This window comes from Helicoverpa zea, chromosome 20 (genome assembly GCF_022581195.2).
Source record: "Helicoverpa zea isolate HzStark_Cry1AcR chromosome 20, ilHelZeax1.1, whole genome shotgun sequence".
NCBI classification, from domain to species: Eukaryota; Metazoa; Arthropoda; class Insecta; order Lepidoptera; family Noctuidae; genus Helicoverpa; species Helicoverpa zea.
Window position 1 is genome coordinate 4,619,790 of NC_061471.1, and position 26,136 is coordinate 4,645,925.

Genomic DNA, 26,136 nt, shown 5'->3' on the forward strand with positions numbered 1-26,136 from the left:
TTAGCTTACCCGTTTTAGGAACATCTCCTCTAATCTATACATATAATAAATCTGCAAAAAAACTGTGTCTGTACATTGAATATATTAAAAAAATTATAATTGGGTGGGGTTTAGAAACAGTAATGGAGCACAAATCCAAAAAAAAAATTCTGTCTGTATGTCTGTATGTCTGCATGTCTGTATGTCTGTATGTCTGTATGTCTGTATGTCTCTTTGTTTGTACACGCTAATCTTCCGAACTACTGAACGGATTTCAATGATTTTTTCTTTGTTGTATCAGTATTAAGCCTGGTCAACATATAGGCTATAATTTATCTTCGAAACTTGAAGACCTGATGCAGAACTCCAACAGACCAACAAAACTATAAGATATACAAAAATGGTGCCATGGCAAAAATTGTTTCATGTGATGAGCATTTTCAGCTGAGATAATAAATTTGAAGATCTGGAACACCTGATGTGGAACCCCAAGAGCCCAGCTTCTCTGTACCATATACAGGTATGATGTTTTAGCAAAATTTGTTCAATTTGATAAGCACTTTCTATTGACTTATACAAATTGAAGATCTAAAACACCTGATGTGGAACTCCAGGGGCCCAGCTAGACTATAGCATATGAAGATATGACGTTTTAGCAAAAGTGGTTCAATCTGATAAGCACTCTCTATTGACGTATAAAAATCGAAGATCTGGAACACCTGAAGACCTCAAGAGCAATACTACACTTGAAATGTATAGAAATTAATGTTATGAAATAGGTATGGCGAATCAAAAAAAAGTAATTAGTCCGTCTTTTAGATAACCCTAAAATAATGGACACGTATTTTTCTTTTCTCTCTCTCACAAACAAATAATAACGAAGATACAACGCGCTTGAATTTTGTGTTAAGTCACTGCTTAGTACAAATTTTACATACCTAGACGTGGCGTCACGAGCCCCCACTCTCCGACTTTGTTGCGTTATATCTCATTATTATTTTGTATGTCTCTTCCAGACCTCGGGACTACAGAGTTCCGAATTTTTGGGAGGCAAACGTCGGGCCGAAGCCAACACGCTGAAGCCCTTTTGAGACAACTTTAATGAAATGGTGACACAAAACCGACGATTATCCCTTTATACACTATAAAAATGAACCCAAGGACAATCCCCGGTGGACGTCGTTAAAAAAAGACAATCCCCGGTTCTGTGCTAAACTATTGCTAACTATGGAGGAAAAGTACTTGGGCTATTGTGATGGGATGTTAGTGGATGACAATGTATTAGGTACATGTAAAAATGGCAGGTGGAGACTTGCCACCTCACTTACTGGGCCCCCGGGAACCAGTCACTGAATAGCAACAAGAGGGCAACAGGTACATGAGCGGCTGTAGGGTGAGGATACCTCGGTGGACTTTAAACGCTGATTACGCGCTCCCTGTGCTTACCATGAGACACCTACCCTCCGAGCAGGGCTACTAATCCTGCTCTAGCGAATCCACTCTGGACGGCCAAGCCAAGCCAGAGGCGTGAGACCTACCCCCGTCATGGTTCACTCCGACCGGCCGGAGATGGGGGACAGTATACTCTCCCTGGAGAACTCAATATATATAGCCCCGCGTGGTCGCTACTCCCCGTCATCAGCCTCAGATGTCCTGCGGTGCCTGTATCTCATTATTATTGTCGTTATTATCTCCAGAGCCTTTGTCCCAATTATGTTAGGATCGACTTCCAGTCACGATGCAACTGAGTACCAGTGTTTTACAAGGAGCGACTGCCTATCTGACCTCCACAACCCGGTTACCCGCTCAACCCAACACCCCTTGGTAAGACTTACTGGCTTCTGACTACCCATAACGACTGCCAAGACAATGTTGTTTCGACTGTTCAATGACAGCCGGAACCTACAGTTTAACATCCCCTCCAAATAACGGTCATTGGTATCCAAAATATACGTAGAAAGTACATACGAACGTACGAACCGAAAAGTTGCATTGGCAAGCACTTGCCAGACCTGGAATCAAAGCCGCACGCTCATACTTGAGAGATTGGTTCTCTACCCACTAAACCACCACGACTTCCACTAAGTCACCACGACTTTGTCATCTATTTAATGTTTTTTTACGTAATAATACGTGTACCTAATATTTTTGCCACTCACAACTTAAATGCGGACTAATTAGAATCACCACTTTTATCCCTATGGTCACGTCTATTGCGGTTCAGTTCTCAGCGTTTTGTTTAGTCTGCTGTGCTTTTGCCGTTAAAGTACAAAAATTAAATATATGGAACGTTTCTAATGGTTATGCGTATTCCGTTGTTTCCAAGTCAACGGGCCCTTAAAATTCAATATCAGACTATTCAGATCTTTGATTTTGCTGACCCCGTAGTCGCTGGCATAAGGGACAGGATCCGCGTACGAAGTCGCGGGCAGAAGCTAGTATTACAATATAAGTGTTTATAGAAATTCATAGTTCAAAATCATTATATATTATAATGTCGGGACACCTTTTCACACACGATCGGTTAGTCCTATGGTAAGTTATTAATTAACTTGTATTATGGGTGCTAACACAACCGAGAAACTACATATGTATAGATAGTTCAACTCAGCTTTGCGCGCGGCCCTATGTGTGCGTCGACTTGTAAATATACAACTTTCATTCGTGTGACAGTGACGTCGTCCGAGCATGACGTGTTCTTATCGCTTTTTGTTATGGGTACAGTCGTTTACGAAAATGTCTAGTTCTTCACGGAGAAAATGTTTAAGGAGTCAGGTAGCGTTTCAAAAAATGAAACAACATTCAAAGCTTTTTATTATTACGTTTTACAATTTTTCATTATTTTCTCATAAGTTTTTTCAAATTGACGTTGACGGTATCTAAGAAATAAATGAGGTGAAATATCTAAGATGAATTATATACTCCTTACATATTTTCTAGATCTCGGGGTACGCGGACAATAAATAAAAGTGTGGACTAAGAATGTAAAAAGACGTATAATCTAGTATAATAATGTAAACAAAATGTGTGAGGAATTTTAAAAAATAATATTGCTTCGCATAATGTCGACCAAAATAAGACGGAAATAATGAAACTCATAAATGAACGTTTAAGTCATATTGATGAAGGGATGTTGGGTAATACTTGTCAACATGTACAAAAGAAAAATACTATAGACATTTTGACATGGAGTCAAAATTTATAATTTACCTCGGTGAGAGTAGCGAATCCGAAAATTCATCATTTGATTTTTCAAGTAGCGATTCAGAATCATTATAAATAAATAAACATTAAATTACGTATATAATAACTGTTTTTCTTTAAACAGCCGTAACCCCTAAATAACTGTATTTGTACCCGACTGTACCTCTTGTCACGCACACAAAGTCACTGTATATGTACAAGGGTTACCCACACATAAGGCCGCGCGCAAGACTGAGTTGAACTTACTATACATGTTACCGTAAGATTACAAACATCGTTAGATTACAATCTATCTCGAGAGATTGTAAACTGTCGAATTATTGTGAACCGTAACATCTGATTGCAATTTAACGCATTATTTTTCGCTATATTATAATCTATCGATGAGAAATTGTCAAATTGTCAACTGTCCGAAAGCTCTCTCTGATTGGTCAGTCTTTTTGTAAGATCGACCAATCACGACCAGCCGTTCTGTTCCCATGGAGTTCCCGTAGAGTTAGGAATGAAATAGAGGTGTCAGTTAAATAAAATAAATGCTCTTCAAAAATTCTTCAAGTATTAAATTTATATAAAAATAACTCTTATAAAAATACAGTTAGGTATTTTGTCTTCAAATACAAACTAATATTTAAAAATAAAATAAAAGGGGTGCTAATTAAACAGGCTTCTTTTTAATATCATTATTCGCCCCCAAAAATGTATGTTGCCTTCTAAATTACTAAGTCAGCCACAATTAATAAAGCGTCGAGCATCTAAATAATACTATCTTAGCCACGAGTTATCTTCCACTCTAAATACAACTCAGCATGATGGTTATTTTTTTGCATCTAAATTTGTAGCATGCATTCTAACAGTAAACTTCTTAAATACTATTAAATGACATCATAAAAATATTTATTTACCTTCTAATTTTTTAACTCGTACCTACTGAGTTTTTTGTTTAAAATATAACACATCCCATATTAATTGACCCAGCATGGAAGTAAGCATGCAACATGCAGCAAGCATAACTTCTGTCACGGCTCCGGCGCTGCGGGGCTCCGGCGGTCCCATGCGAGCTTATCGTCGCAGATGGTTTTCACGCCCACCACCGCAGCTTCGGCTTGCTGGCCGGCCGAGCCGGCCAGCCTCAGCCGCGGCGGCGAGCGCTGAAACTACCTGCGCCTCAGCTCGCAGGCCGCCTCGCCCCTCCGCGCCTACGCGGTTTTGAATTGCACTCTAGGGGTAGGGCAGACAAGACTACGTGGAGTCGGTTTTGCAGCGATTCGTTTTCGTCACTAACTTCAATTTTTAATACAATTTTTAATTGTGTGTAATTTGAGTCTTAAAAATTAAGTACAATTTTTGATTTTATAAAAAATTAAACCGTCACTTATTTTTGCACGTCAAAGAGCTGTGACACCGGGAGTTGCAAAGAACATTGTCTTTTTTGACGTTCTACCAATCAGCGCGCAAGATGCATTCCGTTCTACGCCAGTTGACAATTTGACCGCTCTACATCGCTCTCGATCTTACAAAAAGACTGACCAATCAGGGAGAGCTTTCGGACAGTTGACAATTTGACAATTTCTCATCGATAGATTATAATATAGCGAAAAATAATGCGTTAAATTGCAATCAGGTGTTACGGTTTACAATAATTCGACAGTTTACAATCTCTCGAGATAGATTGTAATCTAACGATGTTTGTAATCTTACGGTGACATACATATTATAAATAAATAAATAACCCAGGACCTCAGGTCTGGCGGACCGGCATGGTGACCATTGCGCCATCGAGGTCGTCATATTCATGTTGTATTTTATAGTTCGGCCATTCAGAGAATGCGTTCCTGACACGTCGCGATTGAACTGACGACGTAACTTTGCAATGGCGTTGCAGTTACGATAAAAATATTTTTGCTGGTTGTTTACCGTTTTAACAATTGAGGAGCATTAAAACAACATTATTATATCAATAATCAATGAATGTAGTTACGTCGTCAGTTCAATCGCGACGTGTCAGGAACGCATTCTCTGAATGGCCGAACTATAAAATATTTAATCGGTATGCAAGATAGATTAGCACTAATATGTTTAACAACAAAAAACAAGGAAAATATTACTGCAGAAATCCTTGGGTGGCCCTTTCCTGCTTACTTTTACTTTAAAGTTTGACCAACTTGAATAAGTGTACTTTCTATCAGAAGAAGATAACGGAATAACGTCCCAATATATTGGACAGTAATACAAGGAAAATGCAGGAAATTAATAAAAAATCTGACTTATATTACATCAATGATTTTTTGAGAAAAAAAATGAATCATCCAGAATGTTTCAATGGTCACATAATTGGAGAAAGTTGACGTCATGATTGTTTTTCCAGTGTCGCAGGAACTGTGTGCAAGAATTTTCGCATAAGCTTCTGTAGTGGACTTTGTGTTTGCACCATCACTGAGTAACACAATACTTGCTTTCCCTCTTCATTTTCTATCCTCCAAAACAGGTAACCTCGCTGGTTCTGGAAACAAAATAAACCTGTAAGTGCTAGATAATAAAATATTATAAAGTTTGTGAGCTTCTCTATCAATTAAAAAAAATCCTTCTCCAATAGGTAGCCACATTATTTGTGAGTGTCAAAGGGTCAAAATACCTAAGCATTCTCTTGCGACAAAACAACTTCAATCTATACTAATTTATAAAGCTGAAGTTTGTTTGTTTGTTTGAACGCGCTAATCTCAGGAACTACTGGTCCGATTTGAAAAATTATTTCAGTGTTAGATAGCCTATTTATCGAGGAAGGGTATAGGCTACTTTTTATCCGGGTTCGTGCAGAGGTTCCTCTACGGGATGCGGGTGAAACCGCTGGCAGAAGCTAGTTATCTATATTTGCACAAAGACAGATAAAACATCAATTGACATGTCGCACCTATCTCACTTATAAAACTTTGTGGTTTCCTGTTTAATCATCTGCCAACTCATGCTGCGGTTTTTATATTCATTGAACTATTATCTGCGTACGCTATTTATAGCAAAATATGTCGACAATGATCTTATGTAGATAGGTACAGGGGCCCGATTCTCCTAAGTTAATAATGTCAAAATCGAATAGAAATCGAATCGCAATATGATCGCAATAGCAGTTTTAACCATATCGGGCATTCTGCTACTAATAAAATACCAATCGTATTCGATTGGTGTGCGATTTGGTCTGCTATTTTGGTATATACGGTAGTTTGCTGTACAATCATTTTGCAATCGTAAATCATTTGCAGACAAAATGATTCATTATTGAATGACAGAAAAGGATAATAACGTTCATTTCAAAGAAAAAATAGCGGAATGCCACATACGCTTCAATCGTAATCGAGTCGGGATCGGATCTCAGTCAAATCGAGTCGAACGTGAATCGTATGTCGCTTAAGTAAAATTAGGAGAATCGAGCCCCAGGTCCCTACTATGACCATTGATGCATTGTGACTATAACCGCTTAGGTAACTGCAGATAGATAGGAGGTATTAGATTTTGCGAAACAATATTACGAGAAGAAGACAGAACGTTACGTACGTTATGTTTTTAAAATAGATAAGTTTCATCAATAAGTGTAAACATTTACCAAAGCTATAGTGGTTGGCACCGACATCAGGCTGGTAAAGGACGTCACCATTCCCGTTGTCACTGCGCAGTCGTAGATCTCACAGCGCTCTGGTAACATCAATTAACAATATGTAACAACAAATTTCAGAGCCCTTCCCCATTATAATATCAGTCCAACTTATGCGTACGTACTATTTCACTATTTCAGTGTTGATAGGTCGCAGTCAGATTTGTTCAGTTTTATGCGTGTACCTACGTACTACCTAATACTTGATTTTGTATTTGTCCAACTTGTACATAAGAGTAAGTTTAGTAATTGAGTCGTGTCGAGCTTGAAATGAGCCGATAATAAGATAATAATAAAAGAGGTTGTGTATTGGGTTTTTGCCTTTTGCATTAGATAAGGCAGCGCTGTACACGCGCAACTCAGCTACGGAATCAGAGGATGCGCAAGTCAGACGTAGGTAACGTACCTACCTAAGTTTTACTCAAATCTAATTAAGCAATCCCATGACGTGATTGCTTTGGCATTGTAGAAGATTAGTAATTTTGACAGATATTTTTAGAAGAACAGAGAGACAGGAGGATTTTGCAATGAATTGATTGAATTGAATTGAATTGAATGATTTGCATGCATTTGAAATATTTTAATGTATTTAGCAGGTACGAGGGTCCTTTAATTAAATAAACAAGGAAAGCGTAATTTGTTTTGACCGAGTAAAGTGGCCTTAAAAATATCGAACAGTTTAGTTAAAGGTTAAACCCGCGACCAATAACAAACGCAAATATGCTAAACATAAAAAATGTGCTAAAAATTAACCTTGTACCAACTTTTCGGAGGATTTGCAAAGTAAACAAAACTGTCGGGGTCACTTGAGGAGTTTCTTTGGATTTGGACACGTAAGATACTGATTGACAATTGCGTTGATCATGCTTTGATTCAGTCGTTAGACTTGACGGCAGGCCTAAGATACAATCGCTTCCTCGTGTCTAACCATTTCAATTCGAGAATGGTGAGAGGTTATGGCACAGTATAGCGGCACCGCAACAGCACGGCTCCACACCAGCATTTAAGTTGTCATTCAATTTAGAGCATTAAATCGTGTATATTATAATACATTTCGTAATGTCAATATGAAAAAGCCAACGGCGAGCAGTCAGCGCGCTTGCCCCTTCCACACAACTCGACTCGCCGCCCGCGTGCTGCAAGCGAGCGGACCTCATTCGTACAGACAGCGCACCGACGCGACGCGACGGCGTGCTAATTACGCGCCGACTCCGAGCCGGCAGCGAAACAACGTCGTTGCGTCGTGTTCAATCATAACTGTCTTAAAATAATATTGAATTTGTGGTGACAGCAAACTTACACCACGCGGCCGGCGCGCGGACGGCGAGCTTGCACCTTGCGGACAACGCGTAGTTAGCGCGCTGGCAGCTAGCCGTAGTCTAAATTCGAGGTGACGCCGAGCTGCAGCCGTGCTGTTGCGGTGCTGCTATAATGTGCCATGTCCCTTAGACTGACTGACTGAACGTAGCCCTAGACCCGAAGCCAACCTCGCAGGCAGAAAAGGTTAAATAAGTTGAGAGTTGGTTAATGAGTGATGCCAATGGATGCTGCACATGAAGATGAACTTATACGGTTTCAGTAGTTACCCTAGATATTACCTACCTTTATGTTTCTTTTAATACTTATGTAGCTAATAATAGAGGAACTGCAGCATATTTGGAATACTGCAGGTAACTTGGAATACTTCGATATCTAAATATATATAAACGCCATCTGAGTTTTTATGCCGTAAACATAACGTCAAACGATACACAAAGCCATACAGCATTAAAAACAGGACGCTATCTTGACATTTCGGCTACCAGCCCCCAGCGAACGAGAAGCCTGATTTGAAAACTTTTTCGGTAAGAATGCAATCAGTGGTAATCATTTGCTGTAATACTCTAAATCTTTATTGTAATTATTTTAATTGCGGAGTGACCTTGTTAGTTTAAGATATTACTATGATTTTGTGAATATTTCTAGAATTAAAAATTTGACATGCAACTTTAAGTTAAGTTGGCGTGTTGTTAATTTGGAATACCGTGTTTTTTTTGCTTTTCAGTTTTTTGGGAGCCGGTTTTATTTTTTTGTAAAAGTTTCTTTTTTTGTAAAGAGCCAATGACTATAAAACATTTAGAATTCTATTAGTTTCTAAGAAAAAGTGTTAGCAATTTTCAAAAAATGAATATAATTTGGAATACTATATTCCAAATTATCTGCACCCTAAGTCAAATCACGTTTTTGGAGTATTTTTAGTTTGATAGGCATTTTGATAATATATCTGGTATTTTTTATATTTGATTGTTCTCATTATTAAAGTTTAATATTTTGACAATAATTTAATGTATTTTTTATTGAGCTATCCCGTTTCTCCTTCAATTTATTTTCAAAAAACAAACTGGTATTCCAAATATGCTTCACTTCCTCTACTAATTAAAGAGCTATTCTATTATTGCATTTGCAGTAAGACTTGTGTAGCGTCTTGGTTGCTAAATAGGTGAGTACCTATAGAGATTATTTCCTGACAATGAGGAAAACTAATAGGTACTTACCTATGTGTATCAATCATTGGCCTCACCACAAATGACTAATTGTGTATTGTCGATGGCTGCACACAGTGCAACATTCAATTAATCACAAAGTTAAGGAGTACCTGAACATTATATATGTAGTTTACAAACATGTCTAAAGGACACATATAACTAGATATAAGTACGGGGTACATAGGTATTCAATCTTACCTGGACTTACTCGCGTTCTCAGATTAAGGTGATTAATATGTATCACGACATTTTGATCCAGGTTCCGAGATACAGAATCTGCAATAAAAAATACTTCGGCCTAAGAATCGTGGGTAACGCTGATAACTATCTCATCGGTTTAGTGACACAAAATATGACTGCGGTTATGGCAGGTTCGATCTCTAAAAACATCTCGACCCAAAGATAGTTCGCGGTTACAACCGTTAAGAGTCACCTCACCCTCACCCCAATAACTATAATTTTCAGTATTAGATAGTAGCTGTTAATTTGCGAATTGATAATAAGTATTATGTGTTTGGTAAATATTAATCAGAGAATTAAATGTTTTAAATTAACTGACTCCTAATGTGGTTTTCCTTGGGTTTTGATTTAATGTGAATGTTCTTACCGGCATAGAAGTCCAAGCTGACTGGAACATCTTCCCCTACCGTCACGTGGCATGGTATCCGCGAGTCACACCCGTCAATATTCACAGCCTTCAACTCATACTGCGACCCTGGAGAAATAACATTACTTATTAATTGAATTGATTATTCACAACGACGATACGATACTGGCTATTCCATGCACCCACCTACTAATAAAGAGCCGATCGATTGAGCTTATTATCTGTAGAAGACAAATCGTTAAATGTAGTTTTTCTTTATTTAGGTACCTAACATTTGTGACTAGTGCCACACTTTTACCCCATTTACGATCCACACTATCTAGTAGGTACAACAACTAGGAGTCACTATCACAATTGAGAGTCGCGACGAAACTAATGTAAAGAGATAATTTTATTAGAATGAGGCTAACACCATATCAGTTCTAGTTTATTGGCATATTATACAACGTTAAATAGATTAGATTAATGAGACAAAATCTGAGATTGAAGGAGATAAGATTTGATTATAAGGTACCGGTTTCTAATTTTAAAGTATGAAGTAGTACAAGTATTCAATGGCCTGGCCTACTCTACTTAGATAGATATTTTTAGCTTAAGTACCAAATTGTTTATTTATGCACCGATTAGGTACCTATCGGTGTCGTTAATAGGTAGCTATAATATATACACCAGTAGGTTATACACCTAGGTAGGTACTCGGTGAGCTACCACGTAAAGGTTTACAAAGCCTCAGCCTGTTTTTCATGTGTTGTGGTTGTGGCAAACGACAACACTCATAGCCTGATGCTTGATGATAAGTAGAACACCAGAGCAGTCGCAATTGAGTTGCTTCCTTCGAGAAACATTTCGAACATCGTTGGGTTGCCGCCCTTTCTTACAGAATTTTGGGTACAGTGAGAAATTGACCCGGTGGATTTGTACGGAGATGTTTTTATGAGAAAAGGAGCTTCTAACTACACTGTATTACTTCCATAACTATCATTTCTTAAATATCCTCCTTCATTGCATCTCTATTTCTACCGTACCTAGGTTTACTTAATAAAACCCTTATTTTGACGGTAGGTCGCCTACACTTAGTCAGAGATTAAAATAATGAATAAATTGCTCATGAACAATCTCGCACGAAATCTTGAAATACCATACCTTGTTATTGATGATTGTTTTTTGCTTAATATTGTGTAACAATAGGTAAGTAAATATATAGGCTGAGATGCCTAATACCTATTATTACAATATTTTTGATTCATTATTTTCAAATCTACTTGGTACAAAATAATAAAAAATGCATAAATACGAGTAAGTACCTAAAGTATCTACCAAGGTAAAAAAAATATAACGATACCTTAAATAATTTGATTTGATGAGGATGAGAGAGTTCAAAGGTACTGACCCTACTGCCGGAAATCTACTATAACCTCGAGAAAATGAAATTACCTACTCATAGGATATGATACCGATACCTCAATTGATTCACAAAAATCACAGCAAAAACCGTCATAAATTGAAAATCTATTTTGTGAATCAGAGATATTAATCACATTTATCGTTTAAGTACACCGATATCTTTTAAATTCGCTACTGTAATTGCGATTATGACGCGATAATGATTTCAAGAGAAACGGAAATTCGAAGTAGGTACAGCATTGATTTCGACTAAACCTGCAGTCATGCACTTTCTTAATCCTATTAAAACTTACTAATGGACGACAAAATAAGATAATGATTGTGCACCTATTTAGGTACATTGAAAATTATTTACCTCTATCGTGGAATTTTTTTTTTCATTATTAAGTATGTAAGCACCTACCTGCCTAGCCTTCATAAGTATGTAAGACTTCCGAAATCCTACATTAGTACCTTCCTGCCTATGTAAATACTGTTGGTGCTTCTACAGCAATAATAAAATACGGTACTGGGCCCCGATTCTCCTAAGTTAATAATGTCAAAATCGAATAGAAAACGAATCGCAATATGATCGCAATAGCAGTTTTAACCATATCGGGCATTCTCCTACTAATAAAAGACCAATCGTATTCGATTGACATTTGATTGGTGTGCGATTGGTCTGCTATTTTGGTGATTTTGGTATATACGGTAGTTTGCTCTACAATCATATTGCAATCGTAAATCATTTGCAGACAGAATGATTCATTAATTATGAATGACAGAAAAGGATAAAAACGTTTATTTCAAAGAAAAAATAGCGGAATGCCACATACGCTTCAATCGTAATCGAGTCGGGATTGGATCGCAGTCGAATGTGAATCGTATGTTGCTTAAGTAAAATTAGGAGAATCGGGCCCCTGATCATCATCATCATCTCAGCCATAGGACGTCCACTGCTCCCCCTTTGATCTCCACAGATACCTGTTGGAAGCGACCTGCATCCAGCGTCTTCCGGCGACCTTTATAAGGTCGTCTGTCCACCTCGTTGGTGGACGTCCTACGTTGCGCTTGCTAGTCCGTGGTCTCCACTCCAGCACTTTTCGGCCCCATCGACCATCTGCTCTGCGAGCAATATGGTCTGCCCATTGCCACTTCAACTTGCTAATCCGGTGGGCTATATCGGTGACTTTGGTTCGTCTATGGATCTCCTCGTTTCGGATTCGATCACGTAGAGAAACACCGAGCATAGCCCTCTCCATTGCTCGTTGAGCGACTTTGAGCTTTGAGATGAGGCCGATAGTGAAAGACCACGTTTCGGTGCCGTGAGTCATCACTGGTAACACACATTGGTTGAAGACTTTCGTCTTGAGGCACTGAGGTATGTCGGACGAAAAGACATTGCGTAGTTTAGTTTCCCGAACGCTACTGATACCTGAACTGATAGGTTTTACTAATGGTGCGTGTGATTGACTTGCACTGGGTGACTTATCTTTTTAAAGTACCCACTTTTTACAGCACCTACTTAGTAGGGTCCTTTTTTGTATTCTGCACTTCACCACTGGATTCCGCATTTTTACCCAACTGGATTCCGCAAGGCAGTACCTACAGCCTACGAGTATAATAGCAGCATCTCCTGGCTGGCCAACCTGATTGTATGAAGAACATGAATTCATTCTTTTACTTTCGAATACAATTCTTGTTATGTAGGCAAGTACCTGCCTATAGCCATACATACAAAAATGCATTTGGGTGGGTATCTACATACATAATCGTGAATCATAATTGCTTTTTTAATTATCATGGTACCTAATTATATTTAGTAGGTAGGTACCTAAACTACTGAAATTTCTAGATTGATTGTTCTATTAACACGTTGCACGGCCAATAGGTGAGTAAAAAATATTTTAGCAGGTTTGACGATGTTAACAGTCAATAAATAAATATTCTAACCGGACAGGAATTACCTATCCACTAGGTTACAAACGGATTGAGAATTTATCCTTGTTTTGCATAAGAATCAACATCATTATCTCGGGCTTCATCCACTATTGGAACATAAGCCTCCCCTGTGAATGCGAATCTCAATACAAATCAATCTCAATCCGCAATCCGAAAATTATATTAGACTTACCTAACAAAAGCAAAAGTCCTACAAAAATTATCCGTTTCATTATATTTTTATTTTTGATAGTTTATTAATGAAACAATAGAACGTTATTTATAAGCTTTTGTAAAAGGAAGAGGGTTGCGACACACAATTTGCTCACCACAATCCTGAAAGATGACGCTTGCTCGCAAGTCTCCGATATACAACTGCAGCAATAATATTACGTACACTAAAAACATATTTAATTTTTGATTTACCAAGTTTCACAGTGGTATTCCAAGAGAATGAAAGTTTTGCAACTAAATTATATGTAAACATATATCAACGACGAACGGACCCAGTGATTATCGCCAAGATAACATTGACACGGGCCGGAGCATGAATTCAGCTGCATCGGACAAAAGGCGATTATGATTACTATTAATTAAATAAATCCTGTTTACACAGGTACAGCTAAAATATCTAATTATCTACGCATACCTAAGTATATTTGATATCCATCAAAGTGTATGAATGATACGAACGCATATCTACTGCATAGCTATCTACCACGTACTCCCCACCCACAAAGATCTAAGTCCCTACGTGGAAAACTGCTGAATAGATTTTGTTGAAACCGCTTTCAAAAGACATAAATTAATTCAGTTTTGAGTAGTTCTTGAGATCACGCAGACTAGCATACGTGCATTCTAACGTCAAAATTGTGCAACATGCTGACTGCACTTCTTATCAAAAAGCTGAATGGCGACTTCGAATAAAAGTTTAGAGGAAGCTATTAAAATCTCAATGATAGACACGCACGTTGAAGACATTGACCGTATAAGCTGCTAATATAGCACCATAGCAATAAATTTACCATTAAATTGTTGGCTTTTAAACATAATGGAACCGAGATGATCTTCATGATAAGTAGACTACGTAAGTAGGTAGGTAGTTGGCAAGTCTACTGCAAAAAGTGTGGTACCTTGCCTTTACTTATATTTTTCTTTACTCAGGTTTATGTTCAATGTCTTTTGTCGTTCATTAGCTGACCGGCTAAATTAAATACTAAATCCAAAGTACTTAAACAATCATTTCAGTATGACACTACGATCACTACGTCAAGATACACCAAGTTTATCTTGAATAGTCCGTTGCTGCGCTGTGGGTAGGTAGACATTATTTTTATTCAAGGACCACCGTTTTCATGTGGAAGCTTAAGCTTTAAGCCACGGATACACTAGGGGACAAATGGAGCAACATGTTGCAGAACATGTTCCTCAACAACTACGTGGAATGTGCACCGTCACGTATATTTTGTGTTGCGCGTCATGTTGCGGGACAAAATGTTCTCTAGTGTATCCGGGGCTGTAAGCAAACTTGTATCTATGATTAATTCAGGTGCAAAACCAAGGCTAATCGCTATTATATTTATAAGCCTGTTTCGTTTTTTTTTTTGAAGTATTTACATAATATTTACATTAATTTTAAAAAGTTAAATAAACTTATATGTATATACAACTTAAAACTAATACAGTGCATCAAAAAATCAAAAAAGCCTGCTTCTTGAATGTGTCTACTTTTGTATGAAAATCCGTTGCGAATTGCGAAGTAGCTGAGAAGGCAATAAGAATTAGGTAATCTTTATGTCCTATTATCGACCAATCCTCATAATCCTTTTAAATTGCACAAGAACATAACATCAATTTAATGATGGTTTGGTTTTGGAAATTTAAAAAATGGTTCCAAAAAAATCGTTAGATGATTTTGTATCTACTACGTTCCTGGGGCCCGATTCTCCTAAGTTAATAATGTCAAAATCGAGTAGAAATCGAATCGCAATAGCAGTTTTAACCATATCGGGCATTCTGCTACTAATAAAAGACCAATCGTATTCGATTGACATTTGATTGGTGTGCGATTGGTCTGCTATTTTGGTGATTTTGGTCCATACGGTAGTTTGCTGTACAATCATTTTGCAATCGTAATTCATTTGCAGACAAAATGATTCATTATTGAATGACAGAAAAGGATAAAAACGTTTATTTCAAAGAAAAAATAGCGGAATGCCACATACCCTTCAATCGTAATCGAGTCGGGATCGGATCTCAGTCGAATCGAGTCGAACGTGAATCGTATGACGCTTAAGTAAAATTAGGAGAATCGCGGCCCTGGGCATGGGCCGATGCCAAGATGCCAAGTCTAAAAAACATCGTTTATCGCCGAGCCCTTTATTATTTGTGGTTTGGTTTAATAAAGCAATAAAGTCCCAGACCCTGAACGAATTTATTTTAGTCGCTCAATAGGTATCGTTGCGCAATCTTCAATTTTAACTATATACAGTCTGTCTTTCACAATTTGCACAATACGTAATATTGTGCGCAATGGATCGTCTAGGAGGTGCTTAATAAAGATATGAACCTTCGTTATTCGGTTCTTGGGTGTTTTCGGGAAACTATAGGTGCTATAAAATTATTCAGCTGGTACACTAGTTTTTGTTAGAACTAGAGTCTTCCAATTTTATTTGTCGCTTATGACTGACAGTCCGAAAGAAATAAACACTACAAAAGACCAGGCTGTATGGTCGAAAGACTTTAGCTTGCACTACGGGCAAAAAAAAACGGACTGACAGCTGACAGTAAATGTCAGACTGTCAGTTGACAGTCTTGACAGTTCTGTTTGTTTGAAGTTTGAGCTCGTTGTGTTGTTTATATTTTGATCTGTTGATTATTTTCTTATTTATTTAATGTGACAGCAACGAATAATAATATAAACTTTGGCTAGCATTTTCTGCCAAAATGATTAAAAGCTCTGTATGTTTTGTTGGCCTTCTAACCAAGAAGAATAACCTTAAATATTATTTAAGGTTATGTCATAAAACTAACAGGCAACAGAAGGAAAAACCTCTTCCAAAATTGGCCACTGATGTTGTAAATTACATAAATTCCACACCTGACTATAAAGACATAAAGGACAAAGTACCTAATGCACTTCTTAAGAAGTACAAATCGCCAGAGAGTATGTATATCATTAATAAGAAAACCGCAAATGAAATAGTAAACACAATTAAAAATCGTATAAATAACGATTCCCCATTAATTGAAGTTAATCCAGGATTTGGATTTCTGAGTGAAGAGTTACTGCAATGTCAAAATAATCCTATTTACATGTATGAAATGTCTAGCCAATTCTCAACTCATATAAATGTAAGTATCAGCGCCAAAGCTTTTTTCCCACAAAGTTTCTTCATTATAACGTATTTCTATAGCATTCTAAATTCAATTCACAGAAATTACAAGAAAAGTATCCTGGAAGAATAAAATTTAAAGTAGCAGACTTCTTTGGTATGTGGAAATTGGCATTTAAAGATAAAATGGACCAGGGAAACAGAATTGAAGAGTTACTTGGTGATCTTTGCACAGATGACAAAGGTATGTATGACATTCACAAAATACAGTATTGTTTTCCCTTTAATTATAACAAAGCAACAAGATCATTGAGCATTCGATTATTACTGTTTGAATAACATTTAATTTTATTTTTCAGATAGAGTAGTTAAAATAATTGGATCAATGCCAGGATTATCTTTTGTTAAACATTTAATCAATAATATAATATTTCACAATTCTACAAATCAACTTGGGAAACCTGATCTTTTCATCACTATGCCAGGACACCATTACAAAGTATGAAGTATAACGTTATTATTATTTCATTGTCCATCAGATTTCTATTATTTTATTCAAAAATATAGTTTCTTACAGATAATGAAGTGCAGTTGAGAAAGCACAGATCAATACCAGCATTATTTCAAATGCTTTTTGATCATAAAGTGTTAACAAGTGTCCCAAAAGTTCACTTTTTGCCATGGACACACAAGACTGACAGCAAAAAAAATTCATTAGTAAGTATTATTCTGTATCTGCATTTGTTAATGTTCATTTAAAGATACTTAAAAAAATATTGCTTACATAAAAAATAATGCTTTTTGGAGAATGATGGCTGAATAAATTTAAATGAGTTTAGTTCATGGACGTTAATTATATGCACAGGAAAGATTTACAGTTACTAAAGCATACAAGCAATATAGAAAGTTTATTTCAGAATAACTATTCCATATTTATCAATTTTGTATTTATTGCAGATTGAAGAACACACACTTCTGCTAGTAAATATCACACAAAAGGACAAATTACCATGTCCATCAGAATATTTACCGCTGCTTTGGTATTTTTTCAGGCCACACATGTTTTCCAAATCAACCAGAGTTATACCAATGTTAGAGTAAGCAAAACAACATTTCCTAGAATAAAATGTTTGATTAATTGTTTCCCCCTGCAATCCAAAAAAAATATTTATGAGCTACATGACTGCCAAGTTTTAAAAAAATCCATTTGGTTGTTTCTGGAAAGTATAAGAAAAATCCATCCACACCACACTAATTTTCGTGTTTATAATAAGTATTGTCTAAGAACTGGACAAAATAACTATTTTGTTTATTTATTTCAGGCAATGGATACCTGGCTGTGGTGTATGGCTTATAACTGGTCAAGATCCTCCCGACACAAACAAAGAATTAGCACCTAATAAAGATGACGCCCAATTACCCCACATGACAATATTTACTGAATTTGGAGATTTAAATCTGCAGCAAAAAATTACTGTTTTTAAAAAGTAAGTTGTGCATAAATGGTAGTTATTTGTGTTGTACAGACAGTCCGGTTCACAGATGAAACCGCGGGAAAACACCTAGTATGGTATAAATATTGTCACTACAAGTACATTATCCTGCTCTGACTGTTTCCTTTTGATAACACCCATGGTATTTTTTCAGGTTTATTTCTTGGCCCGAGTTTGATCAATGTCAGTTTAGAGTTACAATGGAAAATAATTTACCGAAGTTTATCACTCATCTGGATGATGACGACAAGGAAGGGATAGGTACTCATATTGAAGACATAGAACATTCAGATGTAGAATCTGATGCATAACTTTGTAAGAAAATAAAACCATAGTTTAAAGGATATAAGTCTCATTATTTACACTATGATAAACCTTCGAATATTTGACTGCTACAACCAATTGGGACAGTATAGATAAAAATTACATTGAATTTCAAAGGTAATACAAATATTAGGTATCTGAAAGATTAAATCACTACAAATAAATTATTTAAACAAAGGTTATTTTAAAATACTGACAAAAATATAATCCTGGAAAATAGTATTCACTTTATATATTAACAATGCCTAAACATGATCATCATCAACCTACTTTCAAACATTTCAATATGTTTATGTTCACAACTTTATTTAGTGCCTTACTTCAAATTACACAATCTATGAACCAGTTTTGATATAAATATCATATATCTCAGTATCTTAATAACAAAACAAGAACTTCTTTGTGTAATCATTTTTATACACCTCTAAATAAATTTACAATTTATACATATGTAATTCACATTATATACAAATACTATAAATAAATCAATTCATAATTTTACAATAACATATTGCTTTTACTGGCTTACTTTTGTATTAACAAAACACTTACTTTTAAATGCACAAACACAGAAATGTATTGTTTACTAATTCAAAACATAATTATAAGGACGGGATCTGATTAATTCAAACTTGCACATTATGACGATTCAAACAAATTAAATATGAAACAAATACATAATTATTTTGATACATCTGGTGCACTTACCTCATATTACTTTATGAAGAATCTAACTAAAAACGTATCAAAGTCATACTGTGCAAGTGCTATATGTAACAGCTAATAATGGGTACAAATATCCTACTACTAAATCTAGTGCAAAATCGAACTGCAATTATATACTTCAACAAAATATTACAAATTATACATACTGATACACCACCACCCTATTTACATAATTATATTTTGATGTAATACTTATTATATTAAGTACAGTTATAAATTAAGAGAACAATAATAATGGATGTGTTTGTTTTGTTATAAGTTTTGGAAATGCTTATCGTTGTATGTCTTGTGGGGGTTTGATTTGGGTGTGATGTAGTTTAATGTTGGTATATCAACTGGCGTCTGATTGTTTTTTATAGAGAATTTATTTTGCTCTGTTTTGTGGATATTTGAATTAGTGTGAACATTTAAACTTATTGTGTTTAAACCATTTTGGGGCTTTACACTAGGGCTTGATATAAAATCTGTCCATTCGTCGTCTTCAGCAAAAACCAATGGTTTCTTCGGTGCAGACGGCTGCTGCTTGGGTTTGCTTGATACGAAGTCCCCCCATACGTCGTCATCTGATTGGTTCATTACCGTATTTTTTTGTGTGTGAACTGGCGATGCAACCTTACTCGCACTACCCATACTTAAATCGCTTTTCAGTGATTGTAATGTTTCCACTGGATTAAACCTCGAGAGATCCTGCAAGTCTATACCAGGACTCGGCCAGTTTATTTGCGAGTAACTTTCTAAAGACAATGGTTGGAGTATTTGACCAGTCGTACGTTGATTTTGCGTGTTTACTGAGCTGAAATTAGTTGACATAGGTTGCAGAATTCTTGATTGCGTCTGCATGCTTGAACTGCCTAGATCTGATGGATTCGAAGAGAAAGTCATTTGCTGGGTTAAAGTTTCTTTTGCTGTTGGCATTGTCGCAAATGATATGGACTCAGACTTGCTGTCTACAAGTTGGCGTGAAGGCATTTGAGTAAATGAATTTCCAAAACTGTTGGTTTTTAAGTCTTTTGAGGGCAGTGCTGATTTAAATGTATCAAATTCGTCATCAAAGCCGCCACTTTCCTGCTTTATAACTTCCGGAGCTTCTTCAGTTTTTACATTGAAGTCATGCAGATTATTATTCGAACTGGTCTCGATACTTATTTGGTTTTCCGATTCTGGCATATGTATCTTGGCGCTGTCCCGTGTTTCAGTTGACTGAGACGATATTGAAACAAAGTCCGTAAAATCGTCATAGGTGGCTTTAACTTCACCAGGTGCAGGCCAATTTAGTGTAGGCATGGATGGCTCCACCTTAATGGGTTGTAATAATTGCGTTTGGTATGCAATACTTGGTTTCGGTAACGCATTCACAGTTCTGGCAGTCTCAAAATTCTTCTCCTCTGATACTCCATGTTGACTTGTTAAATCTGGGGCAGGATTGGAGTTGGATGTGCCCTTGAAATCTTGGAATTCCCAATACTCAGAGTCTTCTGCTGTGTTAGGTGAAGTCCCACTATTAAGATTCGATGTAAGAGGGTTGTTTGTCTGATTTTTGTCGTCCGCAACAACTGGTTGTGGCATAAGGACTGTTGGGCCGGCATCATAGTGGATAGTTTTAGAGCGAGGTATTTCTGAGTCGGTCGGTGTGAATATGTGCGTGTCGGGTAAACTGATTTGTCGTATAGGCTGTACGTTTAGAGTACTTGAGTATATCTTCTCAGGCTTGGAGGACATGGCAGCTTCAAACACATCTAAATCTGTTGGCCTGGGCGTTATGGCTGAGCTCTCGTGTTCTGTGTTACAAGCTGAAACCAGTATTTACAGATTTTTATCAATTGCATATTTATTTACAGCTAACAAACTAGTTATAGTATTGTTTTAAATTACAAGATTCCTGAGAAATAGAGTTACTCTTTTAAATGCATAATTTTATCAATATTGAATGCAAACAAATAGAGAAAATTTTATAAACATGGAGTGCCTCAGATCAGAAGAACCTCTTTTGTCCTATTTACATAGGGCCTATCAGGTATATTACATTGTTTGCGAAGTTTAATAGATAATCACATGTGCCTGATACTGTTATTTAAAGAAAACCTTCCAAACAAGAATATTTCAGTGTAGCTATCATATGTTTGGACTCCCTGGACAAAGTTAACAGCCAAACAATTCACGAAGAATACGTAGCTCTATCCTGCATACCGGAAGTGCTATTTTATGCATCAATAGATCAGAGACCAAATAACATTTAGTATATTAAAAATCTTACCAGCTTAAGTCCCATGTCTAGCGTTATCAACTTACCATGTGACAGTAACTCAGATATCTTGAGAGTAGAATGGTTATGAGCCATTTGGTCTAGGGTGGCCATTAGGTGTTCTAGGTCAAGGAGAAGGGCTTCGGCATAGGTGACTATAGGAATAGGATGAAGCAGATAATTTACAGGTGGATGTTATTGATCCAAGTGCAAGACATGCAAAAGAATTACCATGGTGAGTATATTATGACAAGCTCTGTAAGTTGTTCAAGTATTCAGAATATTTTGATTAAATGCTTTATTATAAATATACCAATACTTTTCTGGCATTTAACTGAACTGTGCATAACTTGCGTGTTGCTTTGCTGAGTTGCATAATGTGCCAATTACATTATGTAATTGAGGTTGATTCACTGTTAATTGTTGTTAATTTATAATAGTTGCACACAAAACAGTCACTTACATTCTTGTCCATCTGCAGTGAATGGATCAGACCATGCTGTAGGCTTGCTTGAAGTTTTTTCAGCAACTACTTCACTTTGACTAACATTAGATGTAGTAGAAGCTTGTTTTTGTGGTTGAAGAGGTGCAACACTTAAGTTAGCTGCGTATTTGGGCATGTGGCTACTCCATTTTGGTCCAAATAGCTGGAATCACAGAAACAAAAAAAAACATGAAATAAATTATATCAATTTCCTCTTTTAAATGCAATTCGGTTATAGTCCAATAATTCTCTAGTTGTTGGACTTGAGCTGTTCTATTACTACAACAACTTATTAAACACTAGCTTCTGTCAGCGATTTCACCCGCATCCCGTAGGAACCACGGCACGAACCCGGATAAAAAGTAGCCTATAGCCTTCCTCGATAAATGGGCTATCTAACACTGAAAGAATTTTTCGAATCGGTCCAGTATCGGTTCTTGAGATTAGCGCGTTCAAACATACAAACAAACTCTTCAGCTTTTTTAATATTAGCACAGTCTAAAAATCATACAGTCGTCCGACGAAGACGTCTAGACAGGGCAATCGTGCGGGGTGTGAGGGGCGAGACGCGGGTAGGCCGCTCCCAAACTACGAACAAAATGATATTAGTAGTTTGGGATCTATCATTCAGGGCTAACGCGTGTTTCTTTTTTATAATAATTTTTTTTGGTAATTTAAAATGGTGAATGCGACGTGTGCTGTGAGTGATTGCAAGTCATGATAAAAAAATATTTTATATTAGGATATCGCACTGGGCATCTGTTTGGAAATCCTGTAAATATTATAAATGTGAAAGTGTTTGTATGTTTCGTATCTGTGTCAAGATGGTGAACTTTTTATTTTTATTATTTACTAAGGGTGAATTTCGAGATGCTGGACGTAATTTTTATAATAAGAAATGGATGTCAGTTTTGAGTTTAATTGAAGTGCTTGTTACGAAAAAGTCAGCCTTTTTGAAATCCAAGATGGCGGACGTCATTTTCTTACAATTTGATATGGGTGTCAATTTTGAGTTAAATTGGGGTGCTGGTTACGAAAAAGCCATCCTTTTTGAAATCCAAGATGGCGGACGTCATTTTCTTACAATTTGATATGGGTGTCAATTTTGAGTTAAATTGGGGTGCTGATTACGAAAAAGCCATCCTTTTTGAAATCCAAGATGGCGGACGTCATTTTCTTATAATTTGATATGGATGTCAATTATGTGTCTAGGGATATTACATGTTAGGGGAAATACTGATTATTAATTCCTTTTTTTTGTTATTTTATGACTTTAAATTTCATAATTTAATACATAAAATCCATTATGTACAAAGTAAAAATTACACCCAAAAATAAAATCACAAAAAAAAATAATTAAAATTTTTTGATGCTTCTCTTTTTATGTACCGGTATTGCAAGTATAAACCATAATATAAACTTCCATTTCATATATAATTGTTTTAACAAAATATTTACAGAATTTCATATAATAAGATAAAAATGAAATATCCCTAGGCAATGTTGATTTGTGTTTATTTGAATTGTTCCTTAGCAAGCAGCAAGTTACACCGTCAATAATGATTAAGTTTTGTAACTTGGTAATTTTATCACTTCAAATAAAAATGTAGGGTATAATATACACACATTAGTGAAAATGACGTCATTTATAATGTATTTATTTATAATACTGCTATCGATGTTGGTCTGCACTAAATAAATAATTTCACAAATATTGTTTACTTGTGACAACCCTGACCTATGCGTTACTGTCTAGACGATGTCGGCATTTTACACAAGATCAAAGGCGTCGTCCTACTGTATGTTCTTTATACTGTAATATTAGTATAGATACCGGCCGAATTGAGAACCTCCTCCTTTTTGGGAAGTCGGTTAAAAATGCTCTTTATATAGTTTATAAAATTTTTAAGTGTTAGCAACTCAGAACAGAATCAAGATGAAAGTATATGATGGAATGTAAGTAATCATTCCTAAACTGCCTTGAGGAATTAAAAGAAACTAATCCTGAACTGGAGGGTCTTTTGGGAGTTCTAGACACACCTTTAAGAGTATCATTGAGTGAAAGCAGGCCACCAATTGTTGCTGTAACAATAACAATGAAAGATCTATAATAAATCTTAAATACTTACAATATTTCTGGAATCAATACACAAAGCTTTAAGTAGTGTTTTTTGTCCTAATGAATTGTTCCAGTTCACAATATATGGTTGTCTTTCATCAGTTTCCATCAAGTGGCCCCATGTTTCACTGAGCAAAGACTCCAGTTTGCCTTCAAACTCTTCATCAGGTTCAGATATTTCTTCAATAAAAACTGATGTTAATACCTTAGTAACACTCTCCATGATATGGTTCTCATTATCTGAGGATTGTAAATTAAGAACTGACATTTCTTGACATGTGTCTTTTTCCTGAGCTTCACTTGATGCAGTTTTAACAGTGGATGATTGGAAATCATCAAAGTCGCCGAAATCGTTATCATCATCTTTGAAATCGTCATCATCATCTTTGAAATCATCATTTTCCTTAACCTGGTCACTTGTAGGTGATTCATCTTCTGAATGTGATGTAACTGGATTTTGGGGTTTACTTTCTTCAAAGTTAGCAGTAAAGTTACCAAAATCTTCTTCAGTGGCTTCATTACTACTTCCCCATGGATTTGAGCTGTCAACAACACTGGCGACATTGCTTCCAGTAGAAGCAAATTGAAAATCATCAAAATCTCCGAAATCATCATTGGCCACATTTTCACTTGGTTCACTTTCAAACTCTTTCACAGATTGAATCTTTTCAGGAATGTCATCTATATTTTCTAAAGAACTTTCACCTTTTAAGAGTTCATTTATATTGATTGGGGATTTGGATATGTTGCCTTCAAAAGGGCTGAGATCAACATCTTCTGCTTTAGTTTCATGTTTAGTATTTACATCACTAGGCTGTTCAGTAATAATTTCATTTGTATCAATATGTGATTCTTTTATATCAGCAATTGATTCTATCACATTCTCTAAAGATGCATTAGTATTATCATCATCTTGGCTACTACTATTAGAATTACATGGAATATTTAAGTCTTTTAAACAGTCAGTGTTTTGATCACTAATCTCATTTTCATCATTATTTTCAACTATATTAGTTACAATTTCTTCATCAAGTTTCAAATTTAAATCCTCAATATTCATATCTTCTTCACATTTAAACTTGTTTTCACTGATATCATTGGCTTCAAACTCATCTCGGATAATATTACTTTGTTCAGTTTCATTACTGTGTTCATATTCCATAAATATTTTTTTGTGTACTCCAGTATCTATATTGTCTGTTACCTGTTGGTCTTCAAGTTCAGATGGTTTGATATCAGATTGATAATTATTAAATGTAGAAAAGTTGCCATAGCTGTAGTCATTGTTTTCATCATCATCATCCTCTTGTGATACTGCAACAATTTCACATGTCAATACAACATTGTGATATCTTTTAAAGTTAAACTGTTATTGTACTAGTCAGTGACAGTGAATATATTTGAGTTAAACTTGGAAACAATGTCGCAACAATGAGAATGTTAACTTGCAACTTCTTAAATCAATTTACACTTGCTTGTATAATAAGTACATCTTTTGGTTTAGTTTCGATTTTGACAAAGGTCTATAGTTATACCGTATCATCAGTATTGTAGAAGACCATTGAAGTGGTCAAGTGAACATTACTTATAGCAAATTTAATATAAACAAGCAGGCGAATGCCTATTGTTGTAGTTGATCTTATAGCATAAAAAATCACAATAAAATACTTACAACTGTATGATAAATCGAAATCCCCAGGGTCTTTGTCATCTTCACACTGATCGGGTGGTGGTGGAGTACTACAAACGAGTGGAGGAATCGACATTCTTAGACAAAAAGATTATCAAGGATTTACGGTGACACCTTAAATTACATTAGTGTAATGTTTTTTCACAAAACTGGCACCTTGATTAGATGATTCCTTTACATACTACTGAAGATTATTCTAATATAAATATGGAATCAGGACAGCTGTTTAGTAATTGACAAAAATTTGCTACGATACGATATATTGCAACTGATTAAGAAATCTGACATCTGTCTGTCATGGATTATGGGTGTCATGTCATGAAATGTTCGTTCGTAAAACGTAAAAGTGTTATCACGCTCAATTTTTTTATAAAAAAATACTTAGCCCTTAGAAATACGTCTATTTAATAATGGAAACCTGAAAACTGAAAAAGGATTATC

General features: G+C 36.0%; 3 protein-coding genes across 5 annotated transcripts; 1 reads left to right on the forward strand and 2 right to left on the reverse strand.

Moving 5' to 3' along the window:
- Positions 1-5,447: 5,447 nt before the first annotated feature.
- On the reverse strand, positions 5,448-13,824 carry LOC124640461 (mite group 2 allergen-like Ixo r 2). Its single transcript, XM_047178238.1, has 5 exons — positions 13,612-13,824; positions 9,959-10,066; positions 9,550-9,627; positions 6,779-6,867; positions 5,448-5,683 (listed from the first exon to the last, which is right to left on the reverse strand). The coding sequence occupies exons 1-5, from the start codon at positions 13,688-13,690 to the stop codon at positions 5,531-5,533; spliced, it is 507 nt and encodes a 168-aa protein (XP_047034194.1). The 5' UTR covers positions 13,691-13,824; the 3' UTR covers positions 5,448-5,530.
- Positions 13,825-16,094: 2,270 nt separating this feature from the next.
- Positions 16,095-18,454, forward strand: LOC124640268 (dimethyladenosine transferase 2, mitochondrial). 2 transcript variants are annotated; one of them, XM_047177971.1, is made up of 7 exons: positions 16,095-16,636; positions 16,720-16,861; positions 16,977-17,116; positions 17,185-17,334; positions 17,575-17,714; positions 17,940-18,104; positions 18,265-18,454. In XM_047177971.1, exons 1-7 carry the CDS (start codon positions 16,229-16,231, stop codon positions 18,419-18,421), a joined length of 1,302 nt encoding a protein of 433 aa, XP_047033927.1. In that variant the 5' UTR covers positions 16,095-16,228; the 3' UTR covers positions 18,422-18,454. The 2 variants fall into 2 exon arrangements, with proteins under 2 accessions (XP_047033927.1, XP_047033928.1); XM_047177972.1 differs by having other exon boundaries at positions 17,575-17,708.
- LOC124640265 (COPII coat assembly protein SEC16) lies at positions 18,446-26,018 on the reverse strand. 2 transcript variants are annotated; one of them, XM_047177952.1, is made up of 5 exons: positions 25,678-26,018; positions 24,016-25,319; positions 21,866-22,049; positions 21,450-21,557; positions 18,446-20,950 (listed from the first exon to the last, which is right to left on the reverse strand). In XM_047177952.1, the coding sequence occupies exons 1-5, from the start codon at positions 25,769-25,771 to the stop codon at positions 19,413-19,415; spliced, it is 3,228 nt and encodes a 1,075-aa protein (XP_047033908.1). In that variant the 5' UTR covers positions 25,772-26,018; the 3' UTR covers positions 18,446-19,412. The 2 variants fall into 2 exon arrangements, with proteins under 2 accessions (XP_047033908.1, XP_047033907.1); XM_047177951.1 differs by lacking the exon at positions 21,450-21,557 and having other exon boundaries at positions 25,678-26,015.
- Between the last annotated feature and the right edge of the window lie 118 nt (positions 26,019-26,136).

Excerpts from the sequence above, each read along its gene's own strand:
- LOC124640461 (XM_047178238.1), bottom strand. The coding sequence starts at position 13,690 with ATGTTTTTAGTGTACGTAATATTATTGCTGCAGTTGTATATCGGAGAC. Across the intron at positions 10,067-13,611 it reads CGTCATCTTTCAGGATTGTG|GGTCGCAGTATGAGTTGAAG; the intron begins GTGAGCAAATTG and ends TTATTTCTCCAG. Across the intron at positions 5,684-6,778 it reads TGCCAACCACTATAGCTTTG|AACCAGCGAGGTTACCTGTT; the intron begins GTAAATGTTTAC and ends TTTTGTTTCCAG.
- LOC124640268 (XM_047177971.1), top strand. The coding sequence starts at position 16,229 with ATGATTAAAAGCTCTGTATGTTTTGTTGGCCTTCTAACCAAGAAGAAT. Across the intron at positions 17,335-17,574 it reads ACAGCAAAAAAAATTCATTA|ATTGAAGAACACACACTTCT; the intron begins GTAAGTATTATT and ends TATTTATTGCAG. Across the intron at positions 18,105-18,264 it reads AAAATTACTGTTTTTAAAAA|GTTTATTTCTTGGCCCGAGT; the intron begins GTAAGTTGTGCA and ends GTATTTTTTCAG.
- LOC124640265 (XM_047177952.1), bottom strand. The coding sequence starts at position 25,771 with ATGTCGATTCCTCCACTCGTTTGTAGTACTCCACCACCACCCGATCAG. Across the intron at positions 22,050-24,015 it reads GTATTGATTCCAGAAATATT|CTATTTGGACCAAAATGGAG; the intron begins GTAAGTATTTAA and ends CTGTGATTCCAG. Across the intron at positions 20,951-21,449 it reads ATCTGAGTTACTGTCACATG|CTTGTAACACAGAACACGAG; the intron begins GTAAGTTGATAA and ends TACTGGTTTCAG.